This window comes from Enhydra lutris, unplaced genomic scaffold (genome assembly GCF_002288905.1).
Source record: "Enhydra lutris kenyoni isolate GAN:26980312 unplaced genomic scaffold, ASM228890v2 scaffoldscaffold2, whole genome shotgun sequence".
NCBI lineage: Eukaryota > Metazoa > Chordata > Mammalia > Carnivora > Mustelidae > Enhydra > Enhydra lutris.
Window position 1 is genome coordinate 38,920,428 of NW_019154086.1, and position 13,242 is coordinate 38,933,669.

Genomic DNA, 13,242 nt, shown 5'->3' on the forward strand with positions numbered 1-13,242 from the left:
TCACCTAAGGTTTTTTTTGTTCGTTTTGTTTTGTTTTTAAAGATTTTATTTATTTATTTAACAGAGAGAGAGATCACAAGTAGGCAGAGAGAGGCAGAGAGAGGAAGGGAAGCAGGCTCCCCGCCTAGCAGAGAGCCCTATGCAGGGCTAGATCCCAGGACCCTGGGATCATGACCTGAGCAGAAGGCAGAGGCTTTAACCCACTGAGCCACCCAGGTGCCCCTCACCTAAGTTATCTTTATCTACTCTAACAGAAACATTATGAATAACACAGAACTATTTGTTTGCAAATATAAATGATAGACCACAGGTTACAAAGACTCCACTGGATCAAGAAGGCAGAGTTGAAATTCCTGTAAGTTACAAACTAATAAAATTTTCAAACATACATTTATTAGTCACTGCACTTTCAGTTGTAGCAGCAAACTGAATAGAAGTACTATAGAACACTGTACTATGAATACTCAGGAATGCTGGATAAAATATACAAAATATTTTCAAATATAAGTGACTGTGCTTCCAAGAATGCAAAGGAAGTCTACAGGACAGAGCCAAATGCCAAAAGTGACATCCATAAAAAGAAAATTTTGATAAACCTGACTGTGTCAATAAGGACTTCTATCCTCAAAAGACACTTAAAAAATAAAAAACAAACCACAGAATGAGAAAAAATACTTGCAAATTCCATATTTGATAAGGGATTTGTATCAGAATTTATGAAGAACTCAAAAACAGTAATAAAAAACAAGCAACCCAACAGAAAACAAATGGACAAAATATCTGAATAAACAGTTTACCAAGAAGACAAATGCATGGCAAATAAGCACTGGAAGAGATACTCAACATAATTAGTCAAGGAGAAATGTCAATTCAAATCACAAATGCCACTATACACCTATGAGAACGACTAAAATTAAAAAGACTAACTATATCAAGTGTTGGCAACGAAGTGGAGGAACTGTCATTATGATACACTACTGTTATAACCACTTTGGAATGCTGGTGGTTTTTTATAACTTTAAACACACATTTACCATATGACTCAATCACCCCACTTCTACTTATATGTACCCAATAGAAATGAAAGTACGAATCAATATAACAACTTGTACACAAATGTCCATGTCAGCTTTATTGTAATATCCAAAAACCAGAAACAACCCAAATGCCTGTCAAAAGGTAAATGGATAAACAAAACTGTGACTTATTTATACAATCAAACAGAATTGGGTTAAAAAAATCAATATACTCAATATATGAATCTCAAAATAATTATCCTGAGAGAAAGAAGACAGACACAGAAGAGTACATAATATATAATTCTATGTGTATAAAGCTGAAAAAAATGCAAACTAATCTATAGTGACCAAAAGCTGATCTGTGCCTAGGGATGGGGCTGGGAAAAGGATGAGGACATGAAGGTGTGAGAGGGAGTGCTGGAGAGGATGTGGAGAAAGGAGAACCCTCTTAAACTGTTGGTGGAAATGCAAACTGGTGCAGCCACTCTCGAAATCCGTATGGAGGTTCCCAAAAAAGTTAAAAACAGAGGTACCCTATGATCCAGCATTGGCACTACTAGGTTTTTATCCATAGGATAGGATTTTATCCATAGGATACAAACATAATGATATGAAGGGGAACCTGCACCCCAATGTCCACAATAGCCAAAATATGGAAAGAGCCCAGATGTCCATCAACAGATGATTGGATAAAGAAGATGGAATATATATGTGTATACACACACACACACACACACACACACACACACACACACACACCAATATTACTCTGCCATCAAAAAGAATAAAATCTTGTCACTGGCAACAACATAGATGGAACTAGAAGGTATTATGCTAAGTGAAATAAGTCAGTCAGAGAAAGACAAATACCATATGATTTCACACATACATGGAATTTAAGAAACAAAACAGATGAACATAGGAGTAGTGAAGAAAAAATAAGATGGAAAATTGAGAGTGAGGCAAACCATAAGAGATGCTGTACTCTAGGAAACAAAATGTGGGTGGATGGAGGGGAGAGGGGAAATGGAAGGGATAATTGGGTGATGGGCATTAAGGAGGGCACTTGTAATGAGCACCAGCTGTTATACGCAACTGATGAATCACCAAATTCTACCTCTGAAACTAATGAAAAAAATAAAAAGCAGAAATCCAGGAGATAGAGAAAAAAAAAAAAAAAAGGATGAAAGTGAAGACTTTAGAATGTAACTTCCACCAGAATCTAGGCTACTTTACACAAGGCATTTTTACTTATTTGGTTCACTGATGAATCTTTGGACCCCAAAGCAGTGCATCATAGATGTAAAACACTTGTTGAATGAAAGGAACAAGAGAAAACACTCAAGGTCTACTTCTTTGAAAGACAAAACAGGTAAACTTCTGATAACACTGTGAAAGGCATGGACAAATATGAATAAAGAGAACTCATTTCACATATAGTGTAAATTCTCTTTAAAAAACAGAAATTCTCTTTAAATTGTTATGTGAGTGGCACTTGATTCCAGACAAGGCACTTGAAAACAGATAAAATAGACAATTTCTTAGAAATATAATTTAGGGGGCACCTGGGTGGCTCAGTCAGATAAGCATCTGACTCTTGATTTCAGCTCAGGTCATGATCTCAGGGCCGTGAGATCGAGCCCTGCATCAGGCTCCACACTGGGCGTGGTAGTAGAAAAAGCAGAAAACCATCTATCTGAATGTCCAGATGACCATGAGAAAAGTCAACCGACCTAGATTATTTTGTAAACAACCTTCACCAAAAACTGATATATAATCCCAACTCTATCAAAAACTATTTTATGAAACAGAAAATAAGGGTTATTAGTTTTATGGGTCTAGTTTTATCTTGTCTAGTTAGTTATTTGTAACTGCTTATAAGTGGACCCATGCAGTTCAAACCCATGTTGCTCAAGGGTCAACTGTATGGTAAAATAACATTAAACTTACTATCTTAACCATTTTTAAGTGTACGGTTCTGTGGCATTAAGTACATTCACATTACTGTGCTACCATCACTGCCATATATCCATAAAACTCTTTTCATCTTGCAAAACTGAAACCCCATACTCATTGAACAGTAATTCCCTACCCTACCTCCCTACAGCCCCTGGCAACTACCATTCTACTTTCTGTCTCTGAATCTGACTACTCTAGATATCCCATATAAATAAAATCGTACAGTACTGGTTCTTTCATGACTAGCTTTTTTCAAGTGAATATGTCTTTAAGGTTCATCCACATTGTACATGTATTAGAATTCCCTTCCTTTTTGAAGCTAACATTCCATTGCATGTCTATACCACATTTTGTTTATCTGAAAACCCATTTTGTTCATGCATTAATGGACAATTTGGTTGCTTCCACCTTTGGGTATTGGAAATAATGCTATTATGAACAAAGGTGTACAAATATCTGTCCAACTCGGTCTTCAATCTTTCGGTTATATACCCAAAGTGGAATTGTTGGATATGATAACTTAATTTTTTGAGGACTTGTCATACTGTTTTCTACAGCACCTGCTCCATGTGCTAATGGATTGTCCAGTTTGATGTGAAGACTATTCTAGGAGTGCCTAGGTGGCTCAGTAAGTTAACATCCAACTCTTGATTTCGGCTCAGGTTATGATCTCAGGGTTGCGAGATTGAGCCCTGCTGGGTATGAAGTTGGCTTAAGGGTCTCTCCCTCTCCCCCTCCTCTCTCAATCCTATCTCCCTCCCTCCCTAAAAAAACAAAACGAAATAATTCCATTAAAAAAAAAAAGATTATTCTGGTCCCATAATACTAAAACTTTCCCTTACCTGGACATTCAGAATGCTAATATTTTATTTTGGATTTTTGCATCTATGTACAAGTGTAGAACTAAATGATCCATATTAGAAATCAGAGTAATCCAAAATGTAAAGACAAAATTTATACAGATAATCAAATACAAGGATTTTTAAAATTTACAAAATAATGTAATCCCACATAGAGTAAAAGAGAAAAAAAAAATGATCATTACAACAGGTAAAAGATATATAATTCAGCACCCATTCTTCATTAAATAAGGAAAAAGAAAATTTTTATTTCTAATCCTTATACAGTCTTTTTTTCTCAGTTTACCAGAAAAGACAGCATAATGTTAAATAGGAGGTTCAACAATAAGTAGCATTTTTTGTTGTTTCTGACTTTCAAGAAGTCTTCTAATAAATTAACCATTTAATGATGTTCATTTTTAGTTTTCAGTCAATAATCTTTATTGATTTAAGGGTATTTACATCTACTCCTACTCTGCCAAGGGCATTTTTTTGTTATTCTTTCTATTCTTTTTTCTACACTAAAAACCTAAGGGACTCAATAAGTTCAAATTACCAGAGTAGAATTCAGCAAGTCTGTAGATATAAAATTAATATATAAAAATGATGTCCAGTGTCTAAATCTTGGTTTCTAAATATAACTCTTCAATAAAAGAAACCAGGGCTCCTTGGAGAAATGTCTAATTATAGGGGTGGAGCAAGAAAATATAAGATGAATCTGAAGCTTCTTATAGTACCAGATACTAAAGAAGTGCTTAGAAAAACTAAAGGATGGATCAAATGAAAGGGACACATGACCCAGCTTGACAGAGCTCTCCATGGCCAAAGGTCAAAATTTGAACATAAATAAAATGGCATTGGATTATAAACCAAGGTATAAAATAAATATACAGGAGTACATATTAATATAAATGATGGAATAAATAAATGAATGCCAAGAAGAGATACATCTTTTTCACGAAAGAATTCCAAATAATATATAGATACTCTCTCCTACTCCCCACTCTAGATCTTGCTTGGCCCTCCTCAGTTTTAGGGGTGCTATACAAGTGCCTCACTTCCAAAGTAAGAATAGAAAAAGAGAAAAATATTAACTTTATAGTGGAGAAACCTGGCTTAACCAAGGAATGAATGTTAATACCATTAGTGATGTTATACAGATATCATGTACCCCATGACATAAGAAGGGCACTTCACCTCTGTTTTTAAAAACATTTCCCCCAAGAAACCTATAACACAATGTAATCATAAGAAAAACATCAGATTGAGGGACATTCTACAGGATACCTGGCCACGACTCCTCAAGACTGTCGAGGTTATGGATAACACAGAGAGACTGAGACTGACAGACTATCAGAGAACAGAGGAGCCTGGGAAGACATACTAACTAAATAAAATAGTTTTTATTTGGAATCCTGGAACAGGATTTCTGTTTTGGATCCTGGAACAGAAAGACAACATTAATGGAAAAAGTCATGAAATCTATACAAAGTCTGAAGTTCAATTACTAATAATGTACCAATGTTAGTTTCTTAGTTTTGACAAATGGACCACGATAATCTAAAGTGGGGAAACTAGATGAGGAATTTACAAGAACACTCTTTTTTGAAATTTTTTTGTAAATCTTAACATTATTCAAAAATTAAGAGTTTGCTTTTAAAAAATCCATAATGTTCTTATATTCTAATAACACCACTTAGAAAATGCAATTTCAAAAGTCTAACAAAAAAGGGGCGCCTATGTAGCTCAATCGGTTAAGCATCTGCCTTCGGCCCAGGTCATGATCCCGGGTCCAAGGATGGAGTCCCACATCAGGTTCCCTGCTCCGTGAGGAGTCTGCTTCTCCCTCTACACCTCCCGCCTGCTTATGCTCTCTAATAAATAAATACAATCTTTAAAAAAAAAAAGTCTTAACAAAAGACATGCAAAATGTTTACAGAAAAAAATTATTAAACAGATGCATATAGAAGATCTAAATAAATGAAAAGAAATACCACAGCATCACAGAAAGATTGAACATTCCAAAGATGGCATTTAATCTCTAACCTGTAATGTCCATATAATAAATTGATTGAATATTATAAATATTCTTTATAAAAAACAAAGTGAGGGGCACCTGGATGGCTCAGTGGGTTGAGCCTCTGCCTTCAGCTCAGGTCATGAACTCAGGGTCCTGGGATCGAGTCCCACATCGGGCTCTCTGCTCTGCAGGGAGCCTGCTTCCTCCTCTCTCTCTCTCTGCTTGCCTCTCTGCCCACTTATGATCTCTCTCTGTCAAATAAATAAAATCTTTTAAAAAATAAATAAATAAATAAAGTGAGACTGCTGGGATTGTTTTATAGGGTGGCAATTCTATTTTTTAAAATTTTTTAAAAAATTTTTTAGAAGATTTATTAAGTTGAGAGAGAGAACACAAGAAGGGGGAGAAGCAGGCTCCCCACTGAGCAGGGAGTCCGACTGGGCTCGATCCCAGGATCCTGGGATCATGACCTGAGTTGAAGGCAGACGTTTAACTGACTGAGCCACCCAGGGTGCCCCTGCAATTCTTTTAGTTTCTATCTTAATACAGAAGTCTTCTCTTCTCTGCTTCTGTCTTCAATTTGTTTTTATATCACAAATCATATAGTTTTTAGAAACTCCCACTTTAAACACTGAGAGACTGAGGGTGACAAAGGCAAATAATATCTTCGCATTATTATGAAAATAATTCTGACTTCACAGTCCCATTAAGAGTCCCGGGACCATACTGTGGTAACCACTGTTTTAGATAATGTGTCATCACCTTTAACCTCAGCACTCATAATATTCTTTACATTTTGATATGAAAACTTTCAAATACAGAGAAGAATTGAAGAAATTTTATAATACCCATATACCCATCACCTAGATTCCACAATTAACATTGTACTACACTTTTAATCACCTTTCCATCCCTCTATTTACCCATCAAAACACCTCCTTTTTTTTATTCTTTTTAAGATTTTATTTATTTATTTGACAGAGAGATAGAGAGTGGCAAGCAGAGTCAGAGGGAGAAGTAGGCCCTCTGCTGAGCAGGGCTCGATCCCAGAACTCTGGTATCATGACCTGAGCCAAAGGCAGCCGCTAAACCAACTGAGTCACCCAGGCACCCCAAAAACACCTCTTTCTCTCATTGTTTTTATAATGCATTTCAAAGTAAGTTGCAGATCATCAATTTACGTCTCCCCAAATACTTTAGCATATATATCATTAGTTAGAGATTAGTATTTCTTTTACAGTATTTTTTTCCCTTAGGTAAAATTTATATACAAAGACATGCAAAAAATTTAAGTGTACAGACGTTTGTGCAACCTCTGTCAAGATACAGAATATGACTTACCCCCCCAAAAGTTCCCTCATACCCTTCTCAGTAAATCCCTCACCCCCTCTTCCTAGCACCCCTAGAAGTAATCACTGTTCTGATTTTTCTACCCTGATTATCGTCACCTTTTCTAGACCCAATCATATAAATGGACTCATACAATATGTACCTTTATGTAAGTCTCCTCTCACTCAATACAATGTTTTTTAGAACCATCCACACTATTTTTAAAAATATATTTAACATTGATTTACCTACCATGAAAATGACTATCAAGATGAGACAGATGCCCACTATGATCAGGAAGGGGATTAGATAGTATTCCAGAGGAAGACTAAATTCTGGAACTAAGATAATGTGGCCCCTAGAAGAAAACAAAAATCAGTAATTGAGAAATATTAAGAGTTGCCAAATTACAATGTTAATTAAAAACAAAAGTATTGCTTAAAAGGCATTTAGATATTAAAATTCAAACCACTAAACACATCTCATCTTCTAATATATCATTTCCAATACTTTAAGAGATACATTCTCCATTTTTTTTCTTCTACATATTTACCAAAATAACTTCCTTACATAATTAAGGAAGCTTTTAGACTGGGTACAGGAAATCAGCCAGTAATAATTACTGTGTCCATCCCCGAAACATGTTATTTACTGAATTTAGTAACCTGGGCAAAATTATGCATATTTTATGGGCAAAATCAGCAATTTAAACAATGGTAGTAGCTTGGGTATTTTGTCAAAGAAACCCCTCATCCCAGTCAAATTATTATCCATCAGCTCCTCCTATGGTAAAGCTCTGAAGCTACTATTATCAAAAATATCCTCCCTCTTCCCTATGCTTTACATGAACTTCTTATACCAGGTACAATGGACATAGCCCCTGTACTCTACATTAATCTGTGAGATATGGAATAAAAAACTGATAAGGGAATTAAAAGGAGTTGTAGCCTCCTCCCTATTCTCTACCCTCCCCATTGCTTGACTGGAAAAAGCTAAAAAAAAAAAAAAAAAAGTGTATCTTGTGCGAAAGGGATGGAGTAAGGCTACCTGCCTTAATCCCCTTTGTTATTAACCATGTTATTGCTTATGGTGGAATTACAATAAAAGAAATTGACAGGGACTCATAAAATGAAACTATGATCAGAACAGGCACACTATTGGGGTGCCTGGATATTTTAGTCAGTTAAGTGTCTGCCTTTGGCTCAGGTCATGATCCTGGAATCCTAGGAATGAGCCCCCACATGGGGCTCCCTACTCAGTGGGGAGTCTGCTTCTGCCACTGCCTCTGATCCTGCTTATGTTCACTCTCAGATAAAATCTTAAAAAAAAAAAAAATAGGCACACTATTTTTGTTGTGTGAGCAAATTTTACATGGCTACAAAATCCTGCATTAGAAAATATATTCAGTCTAGGGAAACACTTGTATAATGGTGATAGGACTGCTTTCTCCATTGTACTCAGGTGCTACTCCACTAGTAAGGTGCTGGTAACACTACATTGTAACCCACTTCTAGGTGATTTTTAGGCAATGAAGCCTGCTACTTCGTAACACAAGGGTTAAATGCAAAACAAAAGTTCTCAATAAAAGGGAAATAAAAACGGGCCAACTCCTTCCCCCACATAGAGATGTTTAGAACACCATAGTACTTAAGAAAAATAACATGAAATCAAATTAAGCAATTTTTAAGTCTTCTTGCCATTATTTATTATATTCACGTGCATGGAGCTCTATCAAGCTTTACCATATACAAAAACAAATAAAGATAATATAAGGAATTTCCCAATAATTTAAATATTTTCCCAAAAATGCTAAGAACGCTAGAGTAAAAGGAGCTTTTTATTTCAATTGCTTTGAGCAGAATAGGGGATGACAAAAGATTTACATGTGTTTTTGTAGCTTTACATAAAATACTAAAATGACTGATCTATCAGGGTGAAAAAAGAAAAGCAGCAGGCCTGGGCCACTGTAACGTATGCCATCTCTTCCAGCATGAGGTCAGGTCTGGAAGTAATGCCCCTATGCTTGACACAAATCTTCTGAAACCATATGAGCCAGTGCTGAGACAGTAACAGTGGTGCCACTTTTAAGTAGAACATTTCCATACGATTTGAGTCTTCTGCAACCTCCCTACCCTATCCTACCAACCAGCTATAAATTAACATTGTCAGGGGTTAAAAGCCAGACTACTGCTTATCTATATTCAACTCATTATAGAATATAAGTATCTCAGCAATAGCAAACTTTACATCTCTCATATGCGTATTCTTCTTCTCCTTTTATGTTAACAACTTTCTAATGTGGATGTGGCTTGGATGAGATAAACAAATAAACCCTGTCCTATGAGATAAGCCAAAGGGTTGCTCAGAAATGAACAGAACTGCCAGGTGAGAAGGAGCTAAACGAACAAAGCAGGAAGACCCAGGGAACTAGAAATTTAAAAAACTTTTTTTTTTAAAGATTTTATTTATTTGACAGACAGAGATCACAAGTAGGCAGAGAGGCAGGCAGAGAGAGAGGGGGAGGCAGGCTCCCTGCTGAGCAGAGAGCCCGATGCAGGGCTCAATCCCAGGACCCTGAGATCATGACCTGAGCTGAAGGCAGAGACTTTAACCCACTGAGCCACCCAGGCGCCCTGAAATTAAAAAACTTTTGAACACTTCCTATATATGTGTAACCACAGAAATGCAATCAATTCCAGAATTTTCTTGTAAGCACTGTGCTAGGATTCACAGACCTGGGTTCTAAATCTAGTGTTCGTTATGTCCTATTTTTTAGAAGATTTTATTTATTTGACAGAGAGAGAGAGAGAGAGAGTGCGCGTGAGAGCGCGTGAGAGCGCGCAAAAGCAGGGGAAGGGGCAGAAAGAGGAGCATACTCCCCACTGAGCAAGGAGCCCAATGTGGAACTCAATCCCAGGACCCTGGGATCATGACCTGAGCTGAAGGCAGATGCTTAACCAACTGAGCCACTCAGGCGCCCCAATAAACTTTAAAATTGCTACTTAAAAGGTTAGGATGGGAACAATGGACAAAGCAGATGATACTTAGAAGCTGGACTTCTCTGAATATGCACTGTGTTTTGTTGATTTTAAGTTTATACAAAATCATAAAAGTCACAATGAGGGTAAAAAAGCAATCCCTAAAATCTAAAAGCAACATGAATCAAATAGGCCTGTGTTTCCAGTTGACAGCATCAGCATACAGAATTATTTTACATGTCTTTAAAACATGGTAATTTGGTTTTAGATCCTTATTATGATATACCTTAAACAAAGAAAGAACTGTTTTTTCACAAATGCCAGTAGTGTTGGTATTGTTCTGTTATATATATATTGTGCAATTAAAAAAGAAAACAATTACTTTGGTGTCTTTGAGCACAGAAAAATAAAATATAGGTGTAAAATTAATGAAGTAGAGCAAAAAACCTTCAGTCCTGAATTTAGGTTAGAAGCAACAGCATGCGCTCATGATTTTTTGTATCTTTAAAACACACTATTTTACCTGAAAACCTTACCTTGTATAATAAAAACAAAAAGCACATATATGTCTTAGATTTATACACTGAAAAGCCCTAGAAATAATGACAAACCAAGGAGCAATGATCACCCCTCAGTCTCTAAATACCATATTCAATTAAAAGGAAACAGAGGCTCCTTGAAAAAAAACAGCAGGTTCCAAGTCAGGGGGAGGAAAAGAACAAAATGGGCCTGGAACATCTTGTCATACAGAAAATAAGGAGCAGTCAAAAGCTCCAAATTTACATTAAAAGACATTTGGATTAAACTTGGAAGTCTGAAATTGGAAAATGTGAACATCAATAAAGAGAATAACTGCAATGGGCTGAAGCATATTCAGTGAGTTTTAACTCATGAATTCATTATGATACTTTGAATATACATATAAATCATCTTTGGAAGATGCTAGTGAACGAAATCATTTTGAAAAACAGTAAATGAAGGGCAGGAATTGTTTATACCAGGTTTTTTTTTTTTTTTTTTTTAGATTTATTTATTTGAGAGTGGGAGCAAGGGCACAAGCGAGGGGCAGATGAAGGGGGAGAGAGAGAATCCCAAGCAGACTCCCCACTGAGCCTGGAGCCCAAGGCAGTTTGATCCCAGGACCATGAGATTGTGACCAGAGCCGAAATCAAGAGTTAGACACTTAACTGATTGACCCACTCAGACAGATCCCCCCTTTTTTAAGATTTTATTTTTAAATAATCTCTACATCCAACATGGGGCTCAAACTGACTACCCTGAGATCAAGAGTCACATGCTCTACCAACTAAGCCAGCCTGGCACCCCATCCTAGCTTCATTAGATTGTGTACCAAGGTAATGAAATAATTGATAAAGGTGCAAGTTCTCTTTACAGAAGCATTTTAGCTAATAAATGAAGAAGGAATTATAAAATTAGATTACTTGCAAACCCTAAAGAACTCAATGGATCTAGGAAGTTATCATCAATGATTGTAATCATGCACAGAAGAAATATTACAATAGAGTCTTAAAATGATAATGACTTAAAAGATAATTTAGCACAATAGAGCTCATTTTTAAACATAACCTTGGTTACAACTAATATAGTTCTACCCTAATATAAGGAATATTAAGCTACATGATTGTTTTTTATATCCATTACTTACCCTTTTTCATATGTAAATTCATCTTTCAGGGAATTAGCTGATGATTCCCCAATAAAGACAGATGGAATGTCAATTTTCTTTAGCACATCAACTGTATAAAATAATAATAAAATTATTCTTAAAATCCCATACTCCGTGTACAATCAACTTTACTTTCTTCATAACAGCAGCAAATGCAACTGGTAACAATTACAATCAATTCGAATCAGTTGATTTTCCTGATTTCAGAGTTATACCATCATCAATTACAGTGGTTGAGAAATCCTATTACATTTACAATAACAAAAGCTAACATTGTACATACATACATTACCATACCATCTCAATAGTCCTATGAAGACTAGATATATTTTTAATATTTCCTTTTGATTTATTCCTCTATAGACATAATTAACTCTTAGAAAAGGAAGAGAAAGAAATTTAAGTTTTCTTTCCACACATAACAAATGAAAAAGTGAAAAACTTTTTTTACATACCCATTCCCAGGAGATGTATAAGCCGAAGAATGTAAGAAAAGACCACTTTATACAAGTCTCAAAAATGATACCATATACCTACAGCTTTCCACACTGACAGGCTGACAGAAGTTGAGAAAGGGCAAAGAATAGGAAAGCTGGGTAAATTTCTACTTGCTCCTAAGCCTGGAGTTCACGGTAAAGCTCTGTTTTGTTTGGTATCTAAGACAATGGACTCATACCTACTTGTAAAACCAAAGTCAAATGTCAACAAAAGAGAAGTTTGTAAAAATTACCAATTACTCAGGAAGATCCTCTTAAATTTACAATAGAAAAAGCAGTTTTATTTTTGGCTGTGAGTTAATTTAACAAATTTGGCTTTAGAGAAAGTCCATTTACTTTCATTACATTTTTCACAATAACTTTGTTCTCCCAAAAACACAAATGTGAAAAAGGTGGGGGGGGGGGATACAAGAAGAAAACCAAACACAACCATTATCCTTCCCACCCAAAGACAAAGGTTTTATTTGAAGTAATAAACAGTTCTAGGAGTTTCAACACATATAGTTATGTAACCACCACCACCACAATCAAGACACAGAATGTTCTATCACCCCCCAAATTCCCCTGTACCCCCCCCTTTATTTTCAACCTCTCCCCTCCAACCTAAGCTACTGCAGATGTGTTTTCTTTAATCTTTATAAAAATAAGTTTCTTTAAAAAATATTAGCAGGACTCACTTTATAATTTTTTCAAAGATTTTATTTATTTATGTGAGAGAGAGGGAGTTAGCATGAGCACGGGGCAGGGGCAGGCAGAGGCAAAGGGAGAAGCAGATCCCTGACCTCCCCACGCCCCCCCCCCCCCCCCAGCAGGGAGCCAATGCATCTTGATCCTCAGCACCCTGAGATCAAGACTTAAGCCAAAGGCAGATATTTAACTGACTGACCCACCCAGGCGCCCCATAAAAACAAGTT

The 13,242-nt window shown here is 36.2% G+C and overlaps 1 protein-coding gene across 3 annotated transcripts in view; it reads right to left on the reverse strand.

The window, feature by feature from the left end:
* The window catches only part of LOC111147519 (ring finger protein 13), a 156,250-nt gene that overhangs the window by 41,808 nt on the left and 101,200 nt on the right, over window positions 1-13,242 (reverse strand). For all 3 annotated transcript variants that reach the window (XM_022503584.1, XM_022503567.1, XM_022503575.1), the window contains exons 6-7: window positions 11,811-11,901; window positions 7,419-7,524 (exon numbers count right to left, since the gene is read on the reverse strand). In XM_022503584.1, coding sequence (XP_022359292.1) covers window positions 7,419-7,524; window positions 11,811-11,901 — 197 coding nt within the window. The remainder of the gene's footprint in view (window positions 1-7,418; window positions 7,525-11,810; window positions 11,902-13,242) is intronic.